General features: G+C 38.6%; 1 protein-coding gene across 1 annotated transcript; it reads left to right on the forward strand.

Annotated features, from left to right (window-relative positions):
- Positions 1–3,295: 3,295 nt before the first annotated feature.
- Positions 3,296–14,151, forward strand: LOC136253091 (L-amino-acid oxidase BmooLAAO-I-like). Its single transcript, XM_066045693.1, has 5 exons — positions 3,296–3,425; positions 3,477–4,171; positions 4,237–4,401; positions 12,269–12,373; positions 12,785–14,151. The coding sequence occupies exons 2-5, from the start codon at positions 3,676–3,678 to the stop codon at positions 14,011–14,013; spliced, it is 1,995 nt and encodes a 664-aa protein (XP_065901765.1). The 5' UTR covers positions 3,296–3,425; positions 3,477–3,675; the 3' UTR covers positions 14,014–14,151.
- The last annotated feature ends 753 nt before the right edge of the window (positions 14,152–14,904 follow it).

Here is a 14,904-nt window from a genome sequence, read left to right on the forward strand (position 1 = left end):
TTCAAGGAAATGTCTTTTAAAGCTACAATACGCACTCTCAACCTTTCTTATTAACTGTACTCTAAACTAAAACCATCAGTGGCCGCATTGTCTGGAGCAATTTCCAGCCGCAGCATCGCGAAAATGAAATTTCGGACTCGAAAAAAGTTTCGATGCCACTGGAACACACAGTAGCGATGCCAAAGTAACTCTCCCAGGTAAAACTGGTCTGGCATGGGTCCAACTACTACCACACCAAATATCATCGAATTCCAAAATTGTTTGCCATCTGGCTGAGCTCAACGGCAGTCAAAAATTCGTCAAAAATTCCGATTTTATTCACTGACGGGAACTTTTACTAGCCAGATGTGCTAGTTTACTTCTCAAAAGCTTGCTATACTCATAGCCAGTAGCTTTCATTCATAGGGTTGGTCTGGCAGCTCTTCTAGCGGCCTAAAATTCCGCCAAATGCCGATATCCACAATTTTTTCCGATATCGACCACTTTACAACCCGTTAAAGAAATCTTGCACAGCAAACGTGATGCTTTGTCTCTCTAAAGTCATGCTGCATCCTTGTTTAGTTATATTCGTCCATAGGGTGGCACTGGCAGCTCTCTTATTGAGGCCAAAATCCATCGAAATGCCCATCTCACCATTTGTCATCAGCTTTCGGAAGTTTTACAAGTCAAACATGCTGGTTTACCTCTCTACATCCTTGCTGGACCATTCGATATCACCTTCGTCTGTGTAGGCAGCTTTCTTCAGTCCCTTGAAAACGTCAGAGCACGCCAATTGAGCACAACCATCAATACCAGTTAATGCTTATTTTGTTTCATTGGTTCCAAGCAAGAATGACAGGAAAACCAGCAGAAATATAATAGAGCGCAAATAGAGTTAGTCTAACTCTAAATATTGTACTCTAAAAAACTCTACATGTTTATACAAATGATTACCGAAATGCAAATGCCGATTATCAAAAACCACAATTGAATTTCCATTCGTGTAGAGTTCCGAAGGTGGATATTTAGAACTAGACTAACTCCAGTTGGGTTATGTAATATTTCTGCTAGATTTTCGTGGAATCAATGAAACAAAATAAGCAATAAGTGATGTTGATGGTTGCGCCCAATTGGCGTGCTCTGACATTTTCAAGGGACTGAAGAAAGGTGTCTACACATACGAAGGTGATTGAAACGTCCAGTAAAGATGTAGAGAGGAAAACAAGCATGTTTGACTAATGTAAAACGTCCTAAAACTGATGACAAATGGTGAGATGGGAATTTCGATGGATTTAGGCCTCGATAAGAGAGCCGCCATTACCACTCTATGGACGAATATAACTAAACAAGGATGCAGCATGACTTTATAGAGGCAAAGCATCACGTTTGCTGTACAAGATTTCTTTAACGGGTTGTAAATTAATCGATATCGGAAAAATTCGTGGATATCGGCATTTGGCGAATTTTGAGGTCGCTAGAAGAGCTGCCAGACCAATCCTATGAATGAAAGCTACTGGCTATGGGTCTTGCAAGCTTTTGAGAAGTAAACTAGTACATCTGGATAGTAAAAGTTCCCGTCAGTGAATAAAATCGGAATTTTTGACGAATTTTTGACAGCCGTCGAGCTCAGCCAGATGGCAAACAATTTTGGAATTCGATGATATTTGGTGTGGTAGTAGTTGGACCCATGCCAGACCAGTTTTACCTGGGAGGGTTACTTTGGCATCGCTACTGTGTGCTCCAGTGGCATCAAAACTTTTTTCGAGTCCGAAATTTCATTTTCGCAATGCTGCGGCTGGAAATTGCTCCAGACAATGCGGCCACTGATGATTTTAGTTTAGAGTACAGTTAATAAGAAAGGTTGAGAGTGCGTATTGTAGCTTGAAAATACATTTTCTTAAAGATATAGCAAAAAATCTCGTAATTTGTAAGCACATTCGCTGATTTGCACGACAAGACGTTAATGAAAAATAACGCCAATCTGGCATTTTCTAAGTAGTACCAAGCCTAGCATTTGTGGGTGGTTTGGTAGTTGATTCTCGGAGGTCGAAATTTCACGTTGCGGACCCTAACTACATCGTCTGGTTTGGTAAGGTGAGACCAAAAAAAAAAAAAAAAAAAAAAAGGTCACAGCCTAGTAATGGTACATAAAATATATTAAATAACTTCCTACACACTACTTTAGTAGCTACTGTGACTGCTCTATTAGAGTATCTCGATCGAGACGCACGCCGCGATAATTAAAACATTTAATTGTTACGCAATCATTTTTCAAAGGGGGTTTCCGTGGAAACCTTTGAAACCCCCCTAAATCCGCCACTGTGATTTTTTCTTAGCTAAGCCATGCACTAGCTAAGGACGTCAAAATCTCTCAAACCTTATGTGGTAGTTTAAATATTAAATTACCTCAAAGCTACTTTATATTTTTTGCTTAGCCATACATAAATTATATCTAATTCAAGATTCAATCTCTTCAGAGAAAATCGCTTACTTTAACAGTGGTCCCTATAAGGCCACTCCAAATAAATTCTCTGTTTCCCGTCCTGGACTCAGGCATATTTGCATGCGGGCGAGCGGTCCATTTCCATTATTCATTATAAATATTTGCAGCTTTCAAACTATTGGAAAAACCATAAAAAGCGGCATAAAAGCATGCTTAAGCTTGTTCTTTCCTTTTTAAGTTGCAAAATAGCACAAACGTGAAGTCTGTGCAGACGTGATAGCTCTGCTGACACGTGAGCTGACACTGTTTCAAGTGAGTCTGTCAGTATACAAAAATAACCGGAAAATAATGGAAGAATACGGAATAATGGAATAATTTAGAGCTGAGAGTAACCAGATGCAGGAAGTGGACGGGAAACAGAGAATTTATTTGAAGTTGCCTAACCCTTGGCTGTCCCCGTACCGGTTTTACTCTTGTTGGCCGTTCCGGTTTTACCCTTATTTTCCCCGTCCCCGTTTTACCCCTATTGTCCCCGTTTTACCCCACCCCCTATTGATATGCATAAAATACTGACATAATAATTAGTCATGTAATGGGGAAAGCCCTTGTACCAAGTCAACTGCAGCTAATGGGTTCTCAAGAGCAAATTTTGCCAGACCATGAACACCTTGGTACGCACAGGGTCTATACAACTCGTACAATAATCGATTAGTGGGCTTGGCTCCACGTAAGGACACAGTCTTGTGCTACAGACTGCGCTTACTAATAAATGGGCGTGGCTGAGCGTATCTTTGTAACGTGATAAGTGGGCGTGGCTCACGAAAGAGCTACGCGACTAGCGTTCATAAGTTTCCACGTCGTCAAGCGGACGATTTCGTTTCTCACGTGATCCAATCTGGGCCAGACCCGGGTAATTTGTAAACCGGGTTGGACCGGAGAAAATGTGACCCGGATGACCCGACCCAGTTTCAACGCTGGCTTAGATTGCATGATAGTTCAGACGGTATGGAGTACTTGTTTATATTCAGCAATAGTTTCTTTTTCCTGTTTGTAGACTGGTCATCTCCAGTTTAAAGTTATCACGTGATGCGGATGGTCTACTATAAGCGCTCCGTGCTTTCAATCAAATTCCCTGCTAGTCTGGTATTAAGACACTACTGCATGTATGTGATAAGAAGACAATCTAGCTAGCTAGCGGTCGCAGTTAGTAAGGTTATTATCTTGGTGTAGGTAGAGTATATACGTAGGTAGTGATGCACAACACTTTAAAAATGTCTATTGATGTCCATATGAAGATGGGCATGTGTATGTGTGTTGCACGGAGTGGAATGACTTGCCCGCCCAGTGCCCGGGCATGGCAAAAAGTCTGGCTACGCCACTGCTACCCATTGCCTGAATTGACCAGTATTAATTTTTTGAAGTCAGATAGTATAGACCTTGACAAAGTTAGAGTTCAACAAAGTGATTTGCTGAAGCTACTGCTAATGGATATTGCTCAATTTGGTCTCAATTATGCTTACAAGAAAATGCTCAAGCCAGATGATGATCACAAGAGGGACAAATTCACATCAACTAAAAATCCAAAAAAAGTCATCATTGTTGGGGCTGGAATGGCAGGCCTGTCAGCTGGTTATGAATTATCCAAAGTTGGCCATAATGTTGAGATCTTAGAAACACAAACTAGATTGGGTGGACGAGTAAAAACATTTAGAGAAAAAGAGGGCTTTGCAAAGCATTGCTATGCTGATGGTATGTAGCTATATGTACATATGTTTGTTTTAATGTTCTGATATCACAATAACTTGTATGAATAGGTGGAGCAATGCGGCTACCTGATAAAGTAACAAGTAAAGGAAAGATTCACTTTCTTACTGACTACTATGTCACAACTGAATTTGGCTTGAAAACACTGCCCTTCAACAATGCAGATGACCATGCCTGGTTAAAGTTCTATAGTGACAAGAAAATTCAGATATCAGGTATGTAAATCAGCTAACTGTTAGAATGTGGCTATCGATTACCAGGTACTATAGGTGTTAATTTGCTGACTAGCTTATGTGAACTCTGCATGCTATTCAGACAGTAATAATATTATATGTGCAGTCACATACTACCTCAGAAGAGCTATAACAAGTTCAGGTCAAGGATAACTTTACTTTCCTGATTGGTGATCTTATAAAGTTGCAACTATAATTCACCAAAATACTTGGAAATCCATTTAAGAAGCTGTACAACTCAAAGGAACCATAAAATAGCAGTTATATTATGGGGTTAGTGCATAAGCCAACCAATTTCTTTATTACACTTTACAACAATTGCATGCAAGTCATAATGGCATCATCATGTAATTGACACCTAGAGCATCAACACAACCTTCTACATGGTACACAGAGTGTGCTTTGAAGGTGTTATGCAGTTATATGTAACCCATGTGGCAGATGTCAGTAGGACTTCAACCACAAATTTGTTTGGCTGCTTGTATTTTTTAAGTAAGTGGCATCTTCTCATGCACTTAAGGGGTTTGTTCTCATATAATTTTTATTCACCAAACAGAAGTTAAGAAATAACAGGGTGCTTACTTTGTAAAGCAAGTTTATAATAGAATAGTATAAACACTTGTCATTTTGGTATTCAGCTTTGTTTACATAGGAGCTTATGAGCTGCCGAAGGCGGTAAAGGAGCATGAAACTTACGATGCCTGTCGGGTGCCATCGGAATCCAAATTCATTAGTGATTAGTTTCCATATAAGGAAAGTAAAATCTCATTAGTCGACGCCATATACTAATTGTGCGCGACACTCGTAGCAATTTATTCAAAAATACGTGATGTAATTTGGATTGTGATGGAACCAAGTTTCATGCTCCTTCGCCGTGAAGGCGGCTCAAGCTCCTGGTAGAATCAATCCCAAAAGTGTCTTTAGAGCAGCCAAAAAACTTCTGATAGATAGATACAGAATTTCAAAAACAATTTATTTAACAGAAGCTTCTATACTGATTGACTATAGCTACCTGCCTGCCTGATGCCTTCAGACATACATAACTCAATTATGACTAAGGCTACAGACTTGATTTTTCACTGTCAGACATTGCTTCAGCTCAACAGATGCCTTTTGGCATACTGAAGCATGCAAAATGTACACATCATGGACTTACTTTTGTCCTCCGATTTCTTCTTGCTGACAACACAAGGTGTTGATATGTGGTAGCTAGCTAGCAAGCATAAGATGGCTACTCTACATTTGTAACAGAAAGTTTTCTGTAGTGTAACAGAAAGTTTACTGTAGTGACTGGATTGATTGCAGAGATGCTTTTTGTAATGGTTTGTTTGTTTGTTTATAATGCTGTATAATGGGCTGATAATGCAGCATATTGGCTACTTCTCTTCTTCAGTAATTAATAGTTGGGGTGTTCATTCAGACGAAAACATTAAGTATGATGTCATTCTTTCTTTTGATATGGTATATGCTGGTTTACCAGTTATAATTTTGAAGTAAACAAGCAAGTAGTTAAAAGGGAAATCTAGGAATTTTAAGTTTTATTAGGAATCATAGCCATAAAAAGGGGGAGGTCACCCACACCTGATGGACATTTAATTCCTACTTCAGTCTATATCCATGACTAAATTAGGAATTAAATGTTCACTAGTATATCTGCAGACCTCCTTGTTTCACTATACTTTTTATGATTATGCCTAATCAAACTTAAAATTCCTAATTTTCCTTCTACTTGTGTTTATAATGGGACTCATCCATAATGACCTGTAGGAAGTGGATTGATGCTGCTTGCACTATTCTTCATTTATAGTGCTGTGTAACTGGCTGAACATACGTAGTTGGAATGAAACAAAGTATAGCCACGTTGCTTTTATAGAATTGATATATAGCTGGGGCGTGCATTCATAATGTCATCATTATGCCATTCTTTCATTTGAATCCCTCAAACTGCCATTTCCACTGCTTATGCCCTGAAAAAGTATTTCACTAACCTGGTATACATGTCAGTCATGTTTTTACACCTGTCAATATCATATGCACAGGTTCACCAATCGAAAAAATTCTGTTCCGAATTAGAGTGTACGGATCATAGAATAATTTAATGCAATTAATTGCCTAGACCTGCAGCCACAGTAGTGTCCCAACTTCAGTCATGGCTATAATTACACTATTGACAATTAAGCTGTATAACTGAAATACAGTAAAAACCAAGATACATGCATGCAGCATGTCACACCAGCATGTTATTGCCAGGAAGAACAGTAATGCAATTTCACGCATATGTAACTCCATGCTGCCTTTACAAAATAAGACTATTTTTCTAAGCAATTGTTAAACCAGGCATGTGTCTACACGTGGGAGTGCGTCTGGTTTACTTATTTTCCAAAAAATGTGTGTGTGTGAGCAAAACTTTGTGAGCAAAATTTTAAACACCTACATGAGCTAAATTTGTTTATAGATCATCTGCTTGTATCACTTTCCACTCTGCTGCCTCTATGTAAATTCATTACTACTACAATTGATCATGTGCGCTAGCATTTCAATATTTAGACAGACTAGACAATTTTCTGCTAAGGAAATGCTTTTTTCCTGCTTCAGAAAGACATTAAAGTATAAAATAAACTTTAAGAAGGGTTTTGATAATCTTTGTAGTGCCAGTTTCCTTCAATAATTATACAACCAAGTACTAAAGATAACATGAAATGCGGTTAAAATTATGTCAATAATGAAATAAATAAATAATAAATAATGTTTGAGAAAACTACAAGGCCTAAGGCTTCGCACTCACCGGGAATAGAATCCATGTTGTATGAAGAGACAATCATATAATGGGCGGATGTTTTCGTGGAGTGATAGAAACCGTACGACTATTCTATTTAACGCCGATAGCACATGATGCCCACTACAATGCAATCAATCGACCAGGCGGATTCAAACAGCGATCTAGATGAACAAACTACTGATCATTTGTTTTTGGAATTGTTGCCAGCTGGCACACCGAGTCCACCCACATAAAGGCAAATAATTAAGGCGGCCACACCCAACACAACACCACGAACAAAAATTCCTACACTATCATGAACAAAAATTCCTACATCAATAGACAACTATAAGTACTCATTTTTTCCAAGAACAATACCAGAATGGAATGGACTACCACAAGACATCATCAACCAACAAACTATTGACAACTTCAAACAATTATTATACAATCACTTTTAATTTTAATGTACATTAGCACTTATGCCCCAGGTGGGCTCTGCTAATTATTAAACAGTATAATAATAATAATAACGAAGGAAGTTCACCATGCCAGCTGCACAAGACCAGGAAAAAGATTAATAGCGGTGTGTTTGTTTGTATTATTTTGTACTTACACCTGGCTTGCTAGGCTCTAGTTGGCTTGGCTACCTCTAGTGTTTGTAAATGTATTGTAAAGAGCATGGTATGTTTTAATGTTTTCTTGTATTGTACATTTTTCCTTAACCTAGCAGTCTCCTGGCTTATGGATGGCTTGGCTGTCTCCCTTTTTGACTTGCATACAGTATTGTGTATCACCTGCATTGTATCTCCTGTATTGTGTATCTCCTATATTTCATCTTGTACTATATCACGTTATCACTTTAGGACATATGGCCCAGCTCATATCAAAAAACTCAGATAACAGTTTCTAGTGAAATACCCTGTTTCTTTTATCATTGACGTCTGCTTTTGGAAACTTCAGCAGCCATGCATGTCTTAATCCAGTACCCTGATTCATCCTCATTAAACATTATAATTTTAGAACTGTTTAATGGATGTATAAGCTTCATTGCTTGCAGGAATGAGATTCAATACCATAGATATGAGAGCATGCACTTGCACCTCAACTTGTAAGAATCATGCAGGGGTAGTGACAATGCATTATGTGGTCTTCCATGGTCAGGTATTCAATACAACGTAATAGTAGCAGGCCCTCACAATTTTAATTGCATATATGTTTACTGTACGTGCATCTTTTCCATCCACACACACTGTGCTGGTCATGCAATGTTGTACATGCCCCATTTGTAGATTGCCCCATTGGTGGTTGTACTTGGTTGTATGTGCCCCAGGCCTAGTAATAATAATAATAATAATGAAAAATGATCGTCTGCCCACCCGCCTAAAAATTGAGGAAGTAGCTGATGAGAAAATAGGAATCTATGTAGAGAGTTCAGCTAGGTTAAGGGTCACCCTGTAGAAAGTTCAGCGTTTGTTACACTGTAAAAAATAACTGAATACTTTGGCAAATAATGAATGTCATTGCAAATCGTTCTTAGTGACGGTTACTAAATATTGCGGTGACTTATTTTTTACAGTGTACAAGTCACTGTATAGAGAGTTCAGCTATGTTACACAAGTCACCCTGTTGAGGGTTTAGCTAGGTTACAAGCTACTCTGTAGAGAGTTCAGTTAGGTTAAAGGTCACCCTGTAGCTTTGTTATACAGTTCAGAGTCACCCTGTGGAAAGGTCCTGTAGAGAGTTCAGTTAGGTTACAAGTCACCTTGTAGAGAGTTCAGCTACATTACAAGTCACCTTGTAGAGAGTTCAGCTCACTACAGGGGCGGAGAACAGTACTGAAAAGTGGGGGGAGGGGGGGGGGGGCAATTAAGTCATGTGGAGTGGCTCTAAGCTACAAGGTGTTTTAAAATCATTAACTGTACCTTAGTGTGTGAAGCACACCTGCAGGCAAAGCATGCCAATATTAGGGGTCTGGGGGCATGCACCCACAGGAAAATTTTGAAATTTGAATGCTTTGAGACTGTATTTAAGAGTATTTCTAGCAATACATGTACACTCAAATAGGATATTCCTATAATATTAAAACAATGACTATCAGTAAAATAACTTACTGTAGGCACTAAATTAAGGCATTTCAGACAGACTCATGCTCTTGATTACGTATGGATTTAATGTGTTAATGGAAACAGGTTGAATTATTTGCATAGCAGAACCAAATCTTCTGAATGTTCTATTAGAGCAGTTAGGTGATTGCCATATTAGAGTATATCGATCTCTTGCACTCCCAGCACTGATCCATGCAGTATTCCATTCTTGCGTAACCTTTAGCACAAATTGTAGCAAATCAAGGCAAAGTAAGTTAGCTACTCAGTGAATACAACAGTTGCTTTATTTTAGCAACTGGGTATTGGAAAAGTGAGGGGGAGGGGGAGCAGTTGTCCCCTCTGTCTTCCCCTCCCTCCCTATTTCTCCACCCCTGGTGAGTAAGTCATCCCGTAGAGAGTTCAGAACTAGAAAGTCACCCTATAGAGAGTTCATATCATCCTGTAGAGAGTTTAAGAAGTCAACCTGTAGAGAGTTCGTGTGATTATATTAAATGCATAATTAAAATACAGGCAGTTCCAATGGATAATTCTCTCTTCCTGAATTCTGTAGTAAAGAACAAGACAAGTAAAAGGGAAACCTCAAAGCTGTCCATAGGCCAGCTTTGGAATATCATAATTATACCAAGCTGTGAAAAAGTGCCTGGGATGAAAAAGATGTAACATCCAAGGTGGCAGCCAAGAAATGTCTGTGATGACCCCCCTCCAATCCATATACTCCTCATGTCCTTCCTAACAATATTAATGTTGAAAATTTTTGTATTTGTAATCCCAAATACGTATATTAATACCCAATCACTACTACCTACAACCAGCGGCGGAGGAAGTAGTTGATATGAGGGGGGGCTCCGCTGAGCTGACCGAGACTTATTTCTATAGTTTGGCAAGGTGAGACCAAAAAAAAAAAAAAAAAAAGGTCACAACCAACTGACAAGAGCTTTCCACCTCACCAGCTACCATTTCTAGCTGATAAACAACATAAAAATCCTTACATAGCTCGCTACACACTGACTACTTTATTAGAGTGACTGCTCTATTAGAGTATCTCGATCTTTATCACGGTTTTCAGCCCCACTCCAAGAAAGATAATTTCGGTGTGATATCATTCTGAGGGGGGGGGCTTTAGCCCCCTAGTCCCCCCCTTTCCGCCGCCTATGCCTACAACTAATAATGCTCCCCATAAAACAAATGAACCAAGGAAAGCTCTACCTCCCCTATAAGATAGACCAAAAAAGCTAAACTAACTATTAACATTTGAACAAACCCTGTCCAACTTTCTACCATCCCTCCTTGTAACATCCCTACTTTCCATATCCCTGTTATTAATATAAATAACATAATCTTTCTCTGAATTGGGTAATATAGTCCATACATAAATAAATATACAGCTATCAGCCCTGCCCCCCCCCCCCCCCCCCCCCTACTAATAAAGGAAATAACATTAATTGAAATTCCAATTCATCAATCAATTTACTTATTATTGATGAATTGGAATTTTAATTAACAAAAACTTATAGTTTAATATAAGTTTTTGCTAATTACAAAATTAAATCTGAATCAAAAATGGCCAATTAATCATACAGTACGATAGTAGGGACCACAAAGGAGTAGGCGTGACCCATGAATTAACATCACCCAAAAACCAGCCTCAAATTTCCTTGTCGACGATGAGGCAGTATTGGTTAGGTAAAACTAAGCCAATAAGCTTTCAGATCGACCCAAAATGCTGTCAACAAGTTGCTACAGAATTTAAAAAAAATTATTTAATGGAATTTTCTACTGACTGACTAACTGAGTGACTGACTGATGCCTTCAAACAAAAATGGATAAGGCTATGGGCTTGATTTTTTCACTGTTCGACGTCAGTTCGGCCCAAGAGGTGCCTTTTGGCATACCACAGTATGTACAATGCATTCTTCATGGACTTACCAGTATGCTCCCATTCATCTTTGCTGACAGTGAAAAGTGTCAATTTGGTGGTAGCACGTGATGGCTTCCCTTCGCAACAGAAATCGTCCATATTTTTCATAGTGGCTATTTTGATTGCAGAGGTGCTTTTTGAACAGTTCTTGATTTGTACTGCTGTGTCACGGATTGAAAATAGCTGACAACGAAGCATAATGGATACTTCACTTTTCAGACAATAATTGATATAACTGGTGCACGTGGCACCATTTCTTTCTTTCGGTATGCATGGATTTCAGAGGTGCTTTTCGAACAGTTCTTGATCCGAAATGGGTTGAACATAGCTGACAACGAAGCACAATGGATACTTCACTTCTCAGACAATAATTGAGGCATGCGGTACCATTTCAGATGCGGTATGCTTGGGTTCACCATTCACTTTAAAAAGTTAACAAACAAGTACACAGAAAAATCAGGAATTTTCAACTAGAGTAGGGACCATAGCACATCGATAAAAAGTACTGAAACAAGCTGGAGTAGTGCACAATATTAAATCACAGTAAAACAATAAGAAATGTTATATCCCTACTGTGCTCAAGATACCATAATGGAAATGCACAGTAGGGATATAATACTTCTTTTACTATGATTTAATATCGTGCACTACTCCAGCTTGTTTCAGTACCTTTTATTGATGTGCTATGGTCCCTACTCTAGTTGAAAATTCCAAATTTTTCTGTGTACTTGTGATAGTAGGTTAATGACAAAAATTTTGGTAACTAGGATTCTGAATTTGGTTCCGAGTCCTAATAAAACTTGGAGGAGGCAACACAAATTCACCTGAATTGTTGTTATTAGCCATTAACCTACCATCACAGCCATTTCTTGGCCACCACCTTGGATTCACATGCTCTTTGAGGGCTGCACAATTTTTCTTCACAGCTTGGGTGTTTTGGTATAGATAAACTTTGTACTATTACAACTGCAGCCTTCCTTGTTTTATTTCTATGAAATTTTAAAATTTCAATTTTTGTTATACATACTTGTATTTACACTATATTGAAACATACTATTGTTACAGATTGGAACAAAGATCCAGAGGCAAACTTTAATCAGTACTGGCCAGGATGGGATAAAAGGATTCGTGACACAGGAGCAAGGTCAAAATACAGCATTAAGGACATAGGTACATTAGTTAATGTGTTGCAAAGTGCATGCAAACAAATCTTGCTAGCTATCCCTTTTGCTGGTGTCAATTCATAGATTTATAGATTAGCAATATAAAACTGATCTAAAATGGATAGTTTTATGAAATATCAGAGATGATACAGCCAACAATTAGGCAATAGTATAGCTAGGGCATAAAAGAACTTGGTCCATGAACAGAAAAATTCAATTTAGAGTCAAAATCTGTATTGTACCCAGCTGCAAATGGTACTTAGCAAGACTTGCAGTATATACAGGACTCATAAGTGCATTATTGAATTTGAGCAAGCATGCAGAAGCACCTATATAGTTACAGGATCATTTCAAATTGTAGTGTATGTGTTCTATATATTTTCTTCATTAATGTGTGTATAATCATATTGTTCTCTAGATAGTTACTACTCTTTGACAACCAACATTGTGGAGAACCAACTCAAGAAAAGACTGATAGCAGCTGGAGGAAATAACAGGAAAGAAGCAATTGTATGGGAGCTGTGGATCAAGAACTGGGGTAAATTTTCACTGGGAAGCTTTTTACAAAACACACGGGATGGTGTCTTGCAGCTGCTTGATGAAGATCACCAACTATCTGCTGAAGAATCTGAAAAATTAGATGAGCTCATTCCATGGCCAGAAGAAGCAATAATGGCTTACTCAGTGTTTTCTTACACTGAGCAGCTTGAGAAAAGCCTTGTACAGTACCTTCGTGATCAGCTTGGTCATTGGTGGTCAAATGATATGCATCAAATTGACGGCGGCACCTCAAGGCTTCCAGAGGCTTTTGCCAAAGAGAAAAGGTTGGAAAACTGGGGAAAATCAGTTCACATACAGAATAAGATCACCTTTAATGCTACCGTTAATGAAGTCATCTATGAAGCGAGGGATCAATGTGACCCTTCTACTTGGAAGGTTACAGTGAAAGGCTATAACACATCCTCCGGAAGGCCATTTGAGATAGGTGGTGATGCTGTTATCATTACCGTTCCCTTGTACATCATTCAGAGTATTAAATTTGTAGCCAAGAAGAACACTGCTCCTCCTGCACAGCTGACCAAAGTCTATAAGGCAATCGAAGGCATATGGCAATGTCCAGCTACAAAGATAATGCTTCAGTGCAAAACCAGATTTTGGGAGAAGGAAGGAATCAAAGGTGGATCTACTAGAACCAACATGCCTATTGGCCAGATTCATTACCCAACACAAGTTGCACATCCCAAAAGCGATCGAGGAATCCTTATGTGTTATATATGGAAAGGAGAAGCTCTTTCATTTGCTGCACTTCCACCACACATTGCAATCCAAGAAGCAGTCCGTCAATTGGAAGAAATTCACCCACAAATCAGAGATCAATTTGAGGTTGGGGCAGTGCAAGCATGGAGTAATGAATCTTCTGCACAAGGAGCATATGCAATGCTTAAACCTTACCAGTACAAAAATCTCCGAACACTTATGGTAAAACCATGCTTAAACATGTATTTTGCAGGAGATGGAATTTCTTTTGCTGCTGGATGGATACAAGGTGCACTTGAATCTGGGTTACGAGCTGCTTATCAGTTTTATTACACCAATGAAACCAATAAGCCTATTACGAATGAGGATTATTGTGACTATGCCATATGAACTATGTAGCAAAGAAATGTCAGAAACATGCAGACAGTATATTTAGTGCCTATAACAATACATTGTAGTTTTTGCTTACTTTTCTTAATTTTTATACTTTAGCCACTTTGTAGTATTTTGTAGGAACTTTTACCAATTAAGAACTTTTACCAATGTAGTGTGTGTATACTATCATACCATACAATGGTACTGTATAGTAGGGACCACAAAGGGCGTGGCCCAGGAAAAACCACCAAAAAACTAGCTTCACTTTTTCCTGATGATGATGAAGCAGTATTGGTTAGACCAGAAGTGCATGCTCAACAGTGATGCTGAAATCACTTTCAAGAAGTAGAAGCATACTGTTTTGTACTGTAAAAAGATTCCAGACAGCTATTACAGGTTCTTATATCTTGTGATAGTTCAGTAGTAGGAAATAAGAAACAGAATATATATGTGATCAAGCATGCAAAAACTGGACATGTGAACACAAACTACACCCTGACATTTAACAGGTCACAGTGGTGGACACAGGGAGGTTGCACTGGTTTTGACTAAACCTTAAAACATGCCTGTCCAAAATCAGTTTGCTGGCAGGTGGGTGTAGGCTAGCACTAGTAGCAGCTAACATTTCTAGATTATATGTATGACATTATAAGTATAGGATATGGCTTTTACTACTATAGTCTGCAGCTTTGCCATGCATTGGTAATAGACCTCCTGTATTCATGTACTTAGGTGTACACGATAGTACACTTGATTGCAGTTAGGTAAACTCAAACAATATGTTTCATGTCAGTGGATCCATATCAGTGTGTTCCTACTATTTACCTAAGCTGTGTCCCAGGGGGTACGCAAAATTAACTATTACATTAATTTATCCATTAAATATATCAATCTGGACCATTAAAA

This window comes from Dysidea avara, chromosome 4 (genome assembly GCF_963678975.1).
Source record: "Dysidea avara chromosome 4, odDysAvar1.4, whole genome shotgun sequence".
NCBI classification, from domain to species: Eukaryota; Metazoa; Porifera; class Demospongiae; order Dictyoceratida; family Dysideidae; genus Dysidea; species Dysidea avara.

Coding starts and splice junctions, on each gene's coding strand:
- LOC136253091 (XM_066045693.1), top strand. CDS start 3,676: ATGCACAACACTTTAAAAATGTCTATTGATGTCCATATGAAGATGGGC. Junction 4,172..4,236: donor AAAGCATTGCTATGCTGATG/GTATGTAGCTAT, acceptor TTGTATGAATAG/GTGGAGCAATGCGGCTACCT. Junction 4,402..12,268: donor CAAGAAAATTCAGATATCAG/GTATGTAAATCA, acceptor CTATTGTTACAG/ATTGGAACAAAGATCCAGAG.